The sequence below is a fragment of the Taurulus bubalis genome (genome assembly GCF_910589615.1).
Source record: "Taurulus bubalis genome assembly, chromosome: 14".
NCBI classification, from domain to species: Eukaryota; Metazoa; Chordata; class Actinopteri; order Perciformes; family Cottidae; genus Taurulus; species Taurulus bubalis.
In genome coordinates, this window is record NC_136602.1 from 14,863,525 (window position 1) to 14,879,018 (window position 15,494).

Here is a 15,494-nt window from a genome sequence, read left to right on the forward strand (position 1 = left end):
AGACAAAGTCATCCGACAAACACTGACTCAGTGAATTCCCAGAGTGGAACTGAGACGCTATCGTACAAAGTGCCTAATATTAATTCACACTCTGTACTCGTTCTTCTGTATTCAGCTGTTATCTAAGCAAAACACCTTTCCACACGATTGGCCTTTCTTTGGGACACTGACATCTTTCAGACAAAAATGTGATTCCTCCTTGGGTAGAGCACAGCTGCTGCACTATTTAAAGGTCACAAGACCGATAAACTCAAAATTGGAGCATCCACCAGGACACAATTCAATGTGTTGTTGGCTGTGGACTGTATGTACCTGCCGAATGAATAGAGAAGCACAGTATTACCCCACAAAGGTAATATTTTTAAAAACAGCTTGTTTAAATGTGAAAACAGCAGAAATATGTATATTTCCTCTCTAACAACATTGAAGGACTTTTCATTATAAGGGCAGAAATCATCACACATTTTCAGTCACACACACACACACACACACACACACACACACACACACACACACACACACACACACACACACACATACACACATACACACACACACACACACACCCGCGCAGAGTAGTCCCAGCACTGGACTCAGACAAGCAGACACTATCAGCCATTGAAAATCCATTTCATGCCCCAAGGTTATGAGATGCTAATCAAGCTGTCTCATTAAACAGCAGAGGATAAATTCTAGTTAAGCGATAATGAAAATGACTATGCAGCTTAATCATATTTTTGCTGAGTAAATAGTGATCTCAGCGTACAATTTCGAGGCGTCCGTAAGCGCGCTGAGTGTATCATTTGTTTACATGTCAAAACGTGACAAGTACAGATGTAGCCCCTTTTCTCCCGTTAACCAAGATCACCTGTTTTCAAGGTTCCATCCCTTTTTAAGAAGAGATTAAAGAAAGCAATGGGAAGGTCACTGGGGCAGTGCGCCAAAGCCAACTTTCTTTATCTTGACAGGCTATAAAAAGACAACAAACCTAATGTCGATTTTACAGAGTGGTGCACAAAACACACATATTGTACCCTGTGTATGAAGCATACAACCAGGGCCTGCCTGTAACAAGATGTATCCTCCCTCTAGGTTTTATCCAGCTGCTGCAGCTTCACCAAGTCGGTTATTTCATCTGGTTTTAGTATCTCATCAAACAAATTCATACAACAAAACATACTTTAAAAACACAGAACTAACCGAAAGCCTTTAACTTTTAATGAGAAACTGTGGTAAAATATGGTTCTACTGGCAAGTTGGATTCAGCATTAATCCTATTTTGAGTAAAATGTTCTTTTGTCAGCTCTCCAGCAAGTAGCTAACAATTAATTTTAGATGCTGACAGCTGAAAGTGAATGCATTATTCAGCGAGGAAGGGTAGTGTGACATGTGATGCATTGGAGTTGATTTGGGCGGTGATTTTGAGAGAAGATAAAGTAGCAAAATACAATATACCAATCATGATTTTACAGTTTTACCTTTAGGGAGAGCAACTGAGGAGGGGATCCCTCTCCCAGGATGGGAAGAAGTGCAATAGATGTGTACAGATTGAACAAAATTAAATCATAGTCATAATCATATGACAGAATTATACATATAATGGGAATAGTAATAATGGAAAAAGTATTAATAATAACAGCAGCAGTGAATATAACAGAAGGATACACCAGTAATAGTAAAAGTAATAATAGGTGCAATAAAATGATGTTATGGCAATGGTTTTGTTTGCTGTTGCCAAAATATATTCATATTTTGATACACGTTTTAATACAGCATGGTGGTTACATGGTCATTACAGGAGAAGCACATTAATTAATAACAATAACTAGACCTTAAATTAAGGTGTATCTGTAAGCCAGCATGCACAACAACTAGCCAATGCAATGCATCCCTAATTAATGTAATTAACAACACCTGTGTTTGTCCTGCTATGACACGTGTTCACTGAGAACAGATTACAGTAAATGTGTCTGTATGGACCATTAAGAATGATTTAATCAGAACTTGTTGTTTCCCTGTTAGTCAACGTTAATGTCCCTTCGTCAAATCCGAAACCATGCGGAAGAATTCTCCCAAGTAATAATTTAATTACTTTGCATTTAATTAGAGTGCAGCAAGATGGCAGATGTATGCATGAATGAGCACTGTTAGAGTGCTGAAATGTGAAGTAAAGATTTGTGACATTTCATACTTTGCTAGCAGTGAAAGGAAGACTGGACATTATTGAAATAGCTGTGACACAAAGTGAGGTTCCAATGTGAAGTAAAATCAAACTGGTTAGTTTGTAGATCTCAGTAGAGCCTGATATTGTAAAAAAAAATGTCATATGTTGTTTATGTTTGTTTTAGCACAGACATAATGTTGTTTTTTGATACGTTAAAGAGATAAGATAGATAAGCTAAGATAAGTAATCTCTGTTGTCTTGTTAAATACCTTCTTGCAGGTGTAATGGATATCTTAACATGCATTCTTACGCAGTATTATAAAAAATTCACTATAAATATATCTTTGTATTTTTGTCTTGTTTCAACCTGTCCTTGCCTGATTGTCAAAAATGTGTTTTGAACATTGTGAGGTATTTTCTGTGTGCTCCATTCTTTTCATCTTTTTTTTTCTCATCCTCTATCAAAGAGTTGCTTCATGTGGCTAATTATCATTCGCCGAAAGTGCAGTGTTACCAAGATGTTTCGGATAGCGGCACTGCGGTGTCTGGTGGGGTGCTGACTGTGCAATTAGGTCACAGAAGTTGTTGTTGGACAACTGCTCCGTCCCTCTGGACTGCACTGCTCCCTTTGCTCAGCGGTACTACTACGTTCATGACATAGAACCCGGATATTGAGCCTGTGCATTTTGCCTGTGAAGTTTTCTGTTTATGATCATAAGTATATTATTTTGGTGATTCTTAGGTTTTTTGACTCCAAGCTACACTGCTTTCATTAACCAGGAGCTGACGCAATTCAGTCGCCAGAAATAATGCTGGCATCGTACGTTTCTGAAAAACCATGAATATGTTTATAAATATGTTTCATATCAGCCTTGTAATATGCTTGCAAAAACGCACAATAACTTGGACATGGTTAGAGAAAACCTCATGATTTAGCCAAATAATGTAACAACCGTAATAACATAACTAGCATGAATAAATAACAACCACAGTTAGCAGACATTGTGTAAAGCACATTTTTACTTTTGGTTTTACACACACAAGACACAGACATCGTCCTCCTGGTTGAAAGTCCTGTGTTTATTTGACCCACCAACCCACAGCTCCCCTACCTTAGAAGTCACCTCTACTCGACAGCAAGACACTGTGGGGCTGTTGTCAGGAGGCAAACATCGACAGCACCGCCACCAGCATTAATTAAACACCAGATGAGAGGGAACAGCCATCGAATATGAATGCCTGACACGTGCCTCCTCAAACAGGTCCTCTTACTCAGAATGAAATGCTGGCCAACGAGCACCTTGAGGTCAGAAAAAAAACATTTGAAGGACAACATCAGGATCAACCTCAAAAGATTCCACTCTCTACCTGGGAAGTTCTTGCTCAAAACCGAACAGCATGGAGAAAAAGTTTTCATGAAGGAGCCACACATGAAAACGATCTCCGACAGTCAAACAGCGGCAAAGACAGGAGAGTGTGCCCATCAGAAAGGCTCTCCCACACTCCACTTCCAGCACCTCACATCAATGCCCAACTGCAACACCGTTTGTGTTTCCAGAATTGGCCTCTTCAGCTGTTTGAAGACCCACAATAAGGGCCGTCATACTTGACTTCGAGTGATCCCCATTGAAGATGATCATGATGACATCTGTTCTAACCTAAGTATGAACCATACTTTACAAATAGAAGTCTCTGGAAGAGCCATTCGCATAGCTTTAAATACAGTATAAGTTCAGAAAAAAATCAATGCTTGCAAGTAGAAAATACTTTTAAACGAAAAATGGTTTGGGCAGAAAATGCACTTAATGAGGCAGAAAGACGAAAGCAGATAGATATCCCTGAGTCACTGTGGCCTTTCTTTTCCGAAGAAACTGTCTCAATTGCCATTTTTTTATTGATTCGAAATCTATTTAATTGAGTGAGGAGTTCCTGAACACAGCTTAATTACTTTCTCAACGAATGATTCTGAGGAGGAAACATCAAATTGATTTCTATGGAGTGTCCTGAGGGGCTCACTGGGCTAAAGCACCCCGCCTGTGCTCCGGAGGAGCAGTTAAATGTTGCTCTGCCCGTCTGACATTCTCTTTTCTCTAGTCTTTCTCTAATAAGGCCGACAAACCAACTACTTTTAAAACACATGGCTGAAAATAAATAGCTGCGAGGTCATGAATCAAGGTGTTGGGGCAAGATACAACACACACAAAGGAACTCGACTTGTGCAGGACAATAACGACCAAATGGAAACTGTCAGTGTGTTGTTGAGGGTCTCGTCCTCAGAACTCTTTTACTGTGCAATCCAACCTGCAGCGACAGCAAGAGGAAAAGTGACCAGAAGTGATTCATTTTCAACAAATGCCTTGAAACAAATAAAAGTGTCAGAGACTGTGGAAGCAGAGAGATGAGCAGCGGTCAACCATATATGTTTAAGATTTTAGGAGAAACTGACCGCAAAGAACAGACCCTGCAGGTTTGTTATGATGAGAGGCGCTGGCAAGGTCACACCAAAACCTAAGATCAGATTTAGTGGACTGAAGGTTTTTTTTGGCATTCAGAAAATATGGCATAGATAGTGAAACATACACCTAAGGACACAATGTAACAACACAGGAGGGGCCGTTTTGTTTTATGAGACCTTAAAATAAATAGTGTTTAGCTACTCATGGATGCCAAGTATCCTTTATCATTATAAAGCCGTATTTTCATTAGACCATGTAATGAAAAGTAGTTGCAATGATCAATGAACGATTCTGATAAATCATCATATATCTGAAAGTAAATAATACAAATAATAAAAGTCAGTTTGCAACATTGTATAATGGCTCGACACAGATATATACTGCATTTAAAAGATGAAATAAAATCATTCAGTAAAGCATTGAAAAAGATTATTATATAAAAGAAAACTACTCCATAGTGATCTGTCTGTCGTCACAGTTATAAAATGAATGATGTACACTGTATCAGCAGAGCGGGACAAAAATCAATATACTATTTTGAAATACATTCTGTTACAAGCTGTGTTGCTACACAGAGGCTATTATTGTAGGCTGCCCGTTGCGTTGCCGGAGTGTATGAATGCAAACTCAGCGGAGATGGATTCCTTGATTACAGCGGCAGTAAAGCCTTTTGGTTCTCCACAAGCAGCTGCGTGTTGTCGCTAAGCTGCCTGATGGAGCAGCCTCATTAGGCCACATTTCAAACTTTGCCACTCCTGACATTTCACAAGTCAGAATAAGGCGTACCGTGTCACACGGTGATTTATGGTCAGTGTTCTCACTATACCATCGACTGCTTTAGTGCACTAAGAACTTTTTTTTTTTTTGATGACTACATCAAAATATGCGACACTGTCTGGTGAGTTTCTATTAGCCTGTTTGAGGCTTCGGGTATTTCCAGTGCCAAAAGCAATTGTGCAAAGAGCAGTGAGCAGACTACACCATGAGGCCCCATCCACCGATTGACAACTAAAATGAATGATTCAGTAATACAACACACACAAACGCACACACAAACACACACACAATGGTCTGTGTTTTTCAAATCAAAACCTTGCATCTTGCCTCGCACTTTGACTGTTTTGGTCATTTGAAAATACTGCATATTTCAATTACGGGTCAGTTTCTTTCCACAGAACAAAGAATAGGACCCTAAATAGGTGCAGTGTGTTGTTTTGGCCAAGGTGTGGCTGTTGTGTCTCTTACCTTTGGATACTGTTGGATTGGAATGAGAACTCTTTCAGACAGCTTGATATTTTTATTGCTGATGATATCTAGGTATTTCTTCGTGTCACCATCTTTTCTCAATTCATCCCCTTCATTCTTTTCAATCTCTGCAGAAAAACAATGTACAAAAAAACAAACAGATAAGATTAAGATTAGTTTGTTGTGCAACTGAAAAGGCATCTGTCAACATCTACTACAAAACAGGCTGGGGCCACTTAGGGAAGCATTTAACTATACATTGCGGTATTATGCTGATTATTTTGTGTCTATAAATATGCTCACATTGCAAACTCTAATGATATGAGATTATCCCGCTGACTCCTGATACGTTCTTTTGTATCGGGCCCCATAATCTCATGATCCAGTGATTCCCATGAAAAATAACAAACAATCACACTCAGCTCGTTGTGCCTCACTTCGCTGCAAACGGAGCTCTTGAGGGATGTTAGCAGTCTCTGATCTCCACACAGCACGGGTCTTGCGCAGAGGGCTGATTAAACATTTTTAAAAACTCTCTATGTTATCGGTGAAAGTCAATTGTGATGGTTCAGATTGGATCTGTGAACTCTCATATCAAGATCATATTTGCAAATCATTGGTTCCAATCATACTGCAGTGTTCCTTCTATTCATTTTCAAATTGGCCCAATCGTGCTCTTGTGTCTCCAGCCTTAATGCATTAAAATGAGATGAGAGGTGAATATTAACGTGTCGTTTATCTTGAACAGGAAAACCCTGAACAGCGTTATTTCTTGATTCATTAATTTCACAGCGCTTGAGCTGAACCACTCGCAACACATCAAGTGCTCCAGAAATGAAGCTATCTGTTGTCCACCACGCAGGAATCCTTAATTAATACCGGGGGGAGGATTATCAGGCTGCAACACGCTGGCTGGACAGTAAAAGATGTTCCTGAACAAGACCGAGAACGAGTCACTGACCGCTCCTGAGCAGCTATATTGAAACTCAAGAGTTCATTAGTCTGGACCACTTCCCCCTTATCTGAGCTGTCAACAGCCAGTGGACAAAGCTTTGAGGTTAAAAACAGCTCTCCCTATTTGGACATTTCATTCCAGTGCAGAAGTTCAGACAAATAAATTGTTGTACGTGTTGTATCTGTGAACAACATATTTAATTTGAGTTAATGTATTTCTCAGTTTTTCTGTTCACTCGGGGAGTAGGTTGATAAAGGACATAAATACTCCTCAAAAGTGACTGAATCCACCTTTAAATCCATGTTACAAGTACTAGTACTCAACATGATGTTGCCTTCCCAGCGAAGGGTCCTTCTGAGACTTTTCCTTGGCGTGACCTTCTGGACACCCATAACTCCAGCAGCTCCAACATTCAACCCCTACCTAATGACCAGTGGTTTCATTTATTAAACTCAATACATTAAGGTTAATTTGCTTGATTTTGCTATTGTCTGTGAAATCACCAAGACAAATCTCCAATAGCTTAAAACGCAATGATTTCTTGCAGCGTGAAACAATCTCTGTGATTGTACCTGATTGTCCGAGGAGAATCATCTAAATTGGAACATGCTGTCTTCACTTTGTTGCAGTTTCTCTGTGAGATGACTGAAACTAAAGAGACATGACTTCCAAAAACATAGAGTGAATCAAAAAATGGGAGAGTGGAAATGAATGAATGTTTCAAAATGTAATAGAGTAGAAGTTATCGCCAGATGGAGGAGCCTTAATAACTAACTCATATTTACTGAAGAAAGACCTTTGTGCAATACTTTACAGACGAGCTTTCTGGAACCACTTAAATCAGACACTATAATATTGTCAAAGATATACTAATAAGTGAATGTCCATGTCCCACAGTGAGGCTGTAATGGAAAGGACTGTATCAGGTGAACTCTGTGAACTCACACCATCGCCTGCCTCTCGACTGTACCTGTGACAGATTGAAAGACCCCGATAACCTTTTATTCCCATCCATGCGGCGGATTGAAACCTGCTTATGTGACACTTTACACAAGATGGGTGTCCCAGAACAGCCGGCGCTTACAAAATGTGCATTTATGAAATAGTATTCATGCATTCTTGCCTGAACAGATAAATCAAAACCAACCTGTGTGCAAACACATATTTAACTACCTCTGCTGTATATACAGTAACCCGGGTCCAGTATGGTGACAAGCTAAAACTACAGTATTAATAAGGAGCAGAATGTGTATTTAGCCATGCTAGTTTTAGGGCTCTGGTGGAGTCAAAGTTAGTCAGCGCGTCCAAAACAGACTGAAATATCTCAACAACTCCAGAATGGATATCCATAAAAGGAGGTAGAAACATTCATGGTACCCAGTGGATGACTTGTATTGACTTTGGTGACCTCCTGACCTTTCCTCTAGTGCCATAATCAGGTCAGAAATGTAATTTGTCAAATATGTTGGTTCGTGAGTAAATACCTGCAAAACTATTGACTCTCTTATCAACGTCAGCTGTACTCTTTGTTTAATGCCAATTAGAGAATAATGGTGGGCATGTTAGCACGATGACATTAGCGGTTAGCTCAAAGCATTGCTGTGTTTCAATACAGCATAGAGCCGCTAGCGTGGTTGTAGACAAGACTGTCCACTCAGGGGGGACGACAGCATCAGTCGTTACGGCAAACACCCGGAAACAACACACGTGCATGATCCAGTGGCAAATCCTTCTAGCAGCAGCGAGAATTATTGACGAAGGAAGAAGTAGCGTAGTATGGTTATGTAGCCACAACATCGACATAGAGAAAAGGTTTGGGTGGGTGGATGGGTCACCAAGACATTTGACCTGAGACTTCAAATCAGAAATGGCTTTTGTGTTCATCATTGTAGAGGGAAAAGTGTGTTTTGTTCTTAAAATGTGAGGATTTGTTGCTTATAATAGTTTTGGTAATTTGAGTACATCATCATGTGTGGTTCTCATGCCGTCAAATAAAGCTCCTTCAGATTTTAACTGATTGTAGTGCTCGTGGTAAAGTACCAGTTCTGGGTTTCATCAAGCATCCAAATCCTCAATAATTCGTTCTGGTCTTCAGCGTGTTGAAGAGAATTTGTTTTGGGCTATGTTTCCATTGTGAAGTGTTTCACTTTCAGACGGGTATAATGTTCACAACATTTGAATAAAGTAATGATGTTTTTCTATCCCGTGAAGATGATTATACTCTGGAAGGGTACATAATAGGAAACACCTTTCTTCTGGTCTGCAGTCTGCCAGTGAACTCAGAGGAAGATTGTGTGTGAGAGAAGGACAGACATGCAAAAGGAGAGGAAAAAGTGGAAAATGAGCTTACAATATATAAATCTGGGGAAACGTTCACACCAGTATCCTCAGTGTCAAATATAAGGCAGGGAGCGACAGAAGCCTAAAGATCAGAGGAGGGAGAATGCGCTTTGAAGGTCAATGGTTTCATTCCTCACACAGGATGAAAAAAATCTCATTGGGTGAAGTGAATGAGTAAAACACTCTCAGCGACTATTCTGGTGCTCTTGATCCCCTCTGTTGCGCTGCCCAAACTGCTTCAGCGGAGTTGCTCAGCGGCCAAGAATGAAGAAAAAAAACAACAACTGTGGTTCAACTGGGCAGCTAATGTGTGCAACTGTATATGTTTTGCTGAAAAATAGAAAATGTGCTCAGTCAGCCTGGCAAGGCTTAAGGTTAAATAAATCTGCGTTGGTCTGTGTGCAGCAACACAGCATCAGCACTAATCGTTGAACCATTTGAAGTTCATTGTTTATTTATGTCTTTGTTAAGCGTCCTTTGGTTTCATGAAAGGCGCTATATAAATCCTAGCTATTATTATTATTATTATTATTTAGACTAGACCCTTGAAAATTGTTAATTTATGTTCACAAAACTGTATTCAGAATTCAGTAAAAAAAAATGTTTTCCACTTTTAACAGAGCTCATTGAAAGAATAGCCCCCTTCTTTCATCAGCTAGTTGCTCTCAATAAATATTTGTAAAAAGATTTGAGATTGAGATTTACCACGAATACACTTATTGTGATGGACTGTGTTGCACTGCACTTCCACAGACTCAAATTCACTGGAAGCTTTAATATAGCTTGCTAAAAATAAAACATAAATGTCCTACAATGTTTGAGCCACTGCCAGCACAACATGCAGTTCAATAACATCAGAAGGAGGCATGAGAGCTGCACCATTTGTTGGAGATAATATGTTTACTGCTCAGCTGTCTCTCCTCACATCGTAGCTTTATTGGATTTCGGTTGTTGTTTGCCATACAGTCCATGCTACTAAAGCATGCACTTTGTTTGTCAAATGTGTATGCTTTCTTTCCTGAGATGATGTTGGTGAGATCAAATTGTCTCTTCTGTGGGTTGATGTTGTTTTGATGCGTCAACCGAGAAATGTGGATCCAGAGAAGAAATCACACACTAAAATACAGTCACACAGTGATTAATAAACAAGTCACTATATTGAATCCAATCAACATGAATTCATCCAACATAGGTTAGATGAATCCCCACATTGTTGCACTGAAATGCCACAAAGGGATTTGATGAGATAAAACAGAGCATGAAGATGAACCTCGTCACACCCAAGAGAGCACGCTCAGGATGTCCTGATATCTGACATGTACTCAGTGGAGATGGATAATGCTCACAGAAGGCATTATTTCCTTTTTCTCTCTGCTCACCTTTTGTTTTGCAAAGCTGGTTAAAAGACTGGGAACCTTGAATAACATGCAAACTGTTGGACGAGCTTTAAAGAAACACTACAGATATCAAATAGTTAAAGAACAACACATTTGAACTCCCCACTTCTATCTGATTTAGTTGCTGGGAGTTGTGGTTTTGTTCGTGGCTTGGTACGTTACAGCTGAACTCCACTTTGTTTATTTTTGTGCTTTCAATAAAATGAACCCTAAAAATGGTAGAACTGTTAATTACTGTGCATTTAGAGAGTCACTATGTTGTTGGTTGATATTAAAATACTCATCCAAAATTCATTAACACAGTGCCACCAGTCAATAAAAAATTGAATAGTTGATATGCTTTATTGTACTGTGTGCGGTTCCACCAACTGCAATGAGTGGTCAAACACAAAGGCTTTGTTAAATGCTGCCATTAGCCTCTAGACAGCTAAATTATTCACTGATTTCTTTTCCCTACTGAATGGTATATCTATTACGACTCCACAATGGGAGCAAAAAATGAATCAATCTAATTACTCTCCAATACCTTATTGTTTGTTCACATCAAACACAGAGAGAGGTAGGTGATGGAAAGGAGCAGAGGAGACCAGGTGTAGAGAATGGACCAGACGTGCAATTACCTTTGTCCTTTTTCACTTTGGACTCCTGAATGTAACCGCATGGGGTTGGAAATATGCGATACTACGGCCTCATGCTGTTTATGTGTTTTTAACTGAGCTGCTGAGGCAAATTACATTCAGCTGTTGACACTGATAAAGTATTAAATCTTCAATGTAATTATAATACCATCTTCAAATTCTCTGCTGAATGTGCGATGGGCGGTGAAGTGAAAAAGTATTAAGAAGCAAATTATACACATTTTAATCATGATGGAAATTCAGTAGTCATCTATTTACAACTACTTACAAGCCAGACAAGATGGAAAACTTTGGTACACAACATGGTCATGATACTATATATGTATATAACATTGAAAAATAAACAATATGTACATATAAGATATGTTTCTCTTTATTATATATATATATATATATATATATATATATATATATATATATATATATATATGTTATTATAGTATATGTGTAACCTAAATATAATATAAACCTGTTTGTCTTGACTTCTGGTCCACTTTTAAGCCGATAGGCATGATACAGTACAGTTCCTTCTACACATTATCTTACAGTTTAATTAATTTGGCAATCAGGGGGAGGTATGGCTTAAGGTTAATAATGAGGAAATGGGCATCAGGTGGAGGCTGGATAAACAGACAAAGGCAATATATTTTGCATGGCTGAACACTTTCAATCAAAATATTTAGAAAGAAAGAGCCTCACAAAGCGATTTGATTACTGGTCGCTGCATTCTCTTCAGTCCTATTGATGTTAGTTGCCAATTTTCAGTAAAGCGCCATAGATGAGATGTATCTGCAAATTGTTCCTATAAATTATTTGAAGTGTTTTGTATGTTATTGGATTTATTTTGCTTGTTTGTTATGCAATGTATTTGTTTGCGTTGTTCAATTAAATTGATATATTTTTCATATATTTCATGAGTAACACACATTATTTTCTTTCACAGTTGTAGATCGTATTTGTGCAAAATATAAACAGCCATGATCGGCCGATTTATTCTTTGATTGATTCATTTGTTCATTTGTTCCTTCATGATCAGTATGTATCTCTTTTTTTCAGTTCTAATTGTGTTTATCTGGCATCCTGCTCCCTGTCGCACTTTATTTCCTTGTCTGATGGGACAATCTGTGTAAATGTAATTACTGGTATGTTGGACGAAACAGAACATTAGCCGGCTTTAGCCTCTATTGGTTTAAAGATTAGGGTACCACTCACTTCAAATCTGTCATTAACAAGTGAATTGAAAGTGATTTATCAAACACATTAAAATGTAGCCACTGTATCTGAAAAGACGACAAGCATCATAAAGACAGTCATTTACCTTCCTTCCTAAATACCTTATGCCACTATTACACCTGCACTTTGCTCTGTTTCTTTTTGTCTGTGAACATTCAAGAGGCACAGTAACATAATCTCATATCATATAATTTGTCTGAGTGCTTCTGTTTTGGCTTGTCCTCTCATTGCAGTTGCTGAAAATGCTCACGACCTTGGAGTCTAATCTTATTCGACCTATACACTCATTGTAAGTCCCTCTTGATAAGAGTATCTGCTAAATACAGAGAATGTAATGCAATGTATCACTTTCCTGAAATGTAGTTTTTGTGTCCCTTTGATAGGTCATACCACATGGGTTGGTTTATCTGTCGCCATGAGCTGGATCACTGCTGGATACTGAGCAGGCCGTAATGGATACACTGAATATGTGAGCAACAATTGATTAATAAGAGAAGGGTAGATTAAATGCAATCCATTCTTAGAAAGAGAATTGCACTCTGTGGTGAAGCATCGGCCAAATCAATCGTAGGAATGTAAGACTTTTTAATAGAAGTTATACCTTCCTGGCTAAGCCTCAATGTGTCGATGAAAACCTCCTGTTATGTGTATTTCTACATTGATTGTATTATGCACCATGCAGAAAGTAGCACCTCTTAAAGCCTCATATATTCCGAGTATACATTAAGATGTATACCTCCTTAACAGTCACTCATTGAAGCTTACCATCTCAATATCTAATTATAGCCCTTCATTATTGGCTGACTGAAACTAAGGCTCAAACAGTTGCAGTGCATCGCACTGGTTCATGCATTGTCGGATTACTTTTAATTAAAATCAAAGGGTCATTGCCCAAACTGTGGTGTGAGCTTGTTTTCGATAGAGCCTTGACTGAGAATTTTCATCAGCCAAGAGAGTATGTGGCACAGACTTTACATAATGTGTGCAAGCAGAAACTGACCAGTACAGTAATTAACTGCAAGTTGTTTTCTGCTCTTTCTAAGAATATTTCCTCTTGTGTAGAAAAATGAGAACCACAAGAAAGTGCAGCGCAGTGCTAGAAGGAAAACTTGTGCTTGGAAAATGGCTAAAAGCAAGAAGAAAATGGACGCAGATACAAACGTATGTGTATGTATGTGTATTTGAAGAGAGCTGTGAGCTCAGACAATATTGTGTTTCAAGACAAAGGCAGTTCAAGCTTTAAATATTTAACTTAATGGGCATTAAAATGGCAAAATTGTGAAGCTGCACTTGTGAAAATACCGTAAATTTAACAGATCATGCTCTTTTCCGTTTTACTTAGCCTCCTCCATATCTATACCCATCCTTATTTCAGAGAAGCCTCCATCCTTTGAATCTCATGCATATTTGTTTTTATTATCACTGCACTTAGAAGCACATGTGGGGGCATTTAAGACATTACATACCCTGCCAAAATGTTTAGTGGTAATGTAAACTAGATCTTGTGATTGCAAAAGAAATGTTGAGAAATGTCCCCTTTACCCTAAAATGGGAAACATAGCACACACCAGGTTCTTTTTTCTCAACAAGCAATTATTTCACATCTGCTTCCATGTCTGCGTTTCTTTTTCCCTTATTAGGAATCCAATTTGTTTTCATTGCAGGGCTGGAACATGGCATGTAGGAAAACCACTGGGATCCATTAAAGGCTTCCTTTTCTTGACTCTCTCTTCAACCCACTTTTAAATGCACTGTTGTTAAGTCAAAGGTGAATTAAGGTGCAACACATGAAGGAATTTACTTTAATGACAAACTGAGCAATCATGAGACTCATGAGGCTCAATGTAACAGCTTACATTGAAATAAGCTGTTTTTGTATCCAAAAAGGAGCAGTTTGGGGGAGAAAATTGAAAGACTGGTTAATACAGTTTTAAAGATGCTGTATTTACAGTCTTATATATGATACAAAGTTATTTTATAATTACTCCAAATATCAAAGGAAAAAAGAAGCTCTGAAGGAGAATGATCCCCACCCACCCCCTCGAAGAGCTTTGTCCCAAACAGCTTTAAATCTGCTCAAGGAAAGACAAATGATTTTTAGAGGTAACTCTTTAAACACATATTCACTTCTTAAATATGGAGCTGTTAACTGAGACCATGGTAATTCCATGCCATGCTGTTTATCGTGCATGATGTGAATAATAATTAAATGCTTTGCTACTCACTGATATATATGAATGTATAAATCCATAAATGGCAGTTTATCTTGCAGTCCACTGATATGTAGGATTCTTTATTATCCATGACCATAGAATGACAAAAATGATAACAATTGTGGGAAAGTGGTAAAAATTTCATATGCTGCCCACAGACGATTATGTTGAAAATCTTCCAAGTTGACAATGCGAGACAGTCTGAACTGACAGTTTATTATAACGATTGTCCCCTATTGTGTTTGATGAATGCTGTTCTGTGTCGCCATGTTAACTGGATACATGCTTTTCTATTGCAGTGTATTGCATTTTTGTATACAGTATGATACTGTATTGTGGAATACCTTGTACATTATGGGGGAACTGCAGTGCTATTAATTCACAAAAGAATGCCTTAAATGAATGAAATAAACATGAAGAAAATGTAAATACATAACACATTTAAACATACTAGTTGCTGGTTGCTGTGGATATGGTAAAGAATTAAAAAAAAGTTTTTATCCTGGTTATGTGAGTCAGCCTCTTGTAGATTTGGCCAACTGCACTGCGTGACAGATGATCCCATTTGCATCACAGTTAGCGACAAGAGCGGGACTGTCAGGTGTCTCATCAACACATTTCAACAGGAAAGCTCAAGGGGCAGAAAACACCAGAGCACAAACACTAATCAGAGCATATTAAACCAACACACAGTTTGACTAGACCGCTTTTAACAAACATGTCAGAAAGTGTTAGTATGCATACACCTATATCAAACCGATTGCAATAACTGGGTGTTTCACAGCTGAGAATGTGTTGATGGTTCACGGCCAACATATGAGAGCATCCTATGTTAAATTTGGTCATTTTATAT

General features: G+C 38.5%; 1 protein-coding gene across 1 annotated transcript in view; it reads right to left on the bottom strand.

Annotated features, from left to right (window-relative positions):
- khdrbs2 (KH domain containing, RNA binding, signal transduction associated 2) overlaps positions 1 to 15,494 on the bottom strand; it is a gene marked incomplete at its 3' end in the record, with an annotated part of 50,739 nt that overhangs the window by 33,956 nt on the left and 1,289 nt on the right. The window contains exon 2 of the mRNA XM_079229704.1: positions 5,866 to 5,993. Coding sequence (XP_079085830.1) covers positions 5,866 to 5,993 — 128 coding nt within the window. The remainder of the gene's footprint in view (positions 1 to 5,865; positions 5,994 to 15,494) is intronic.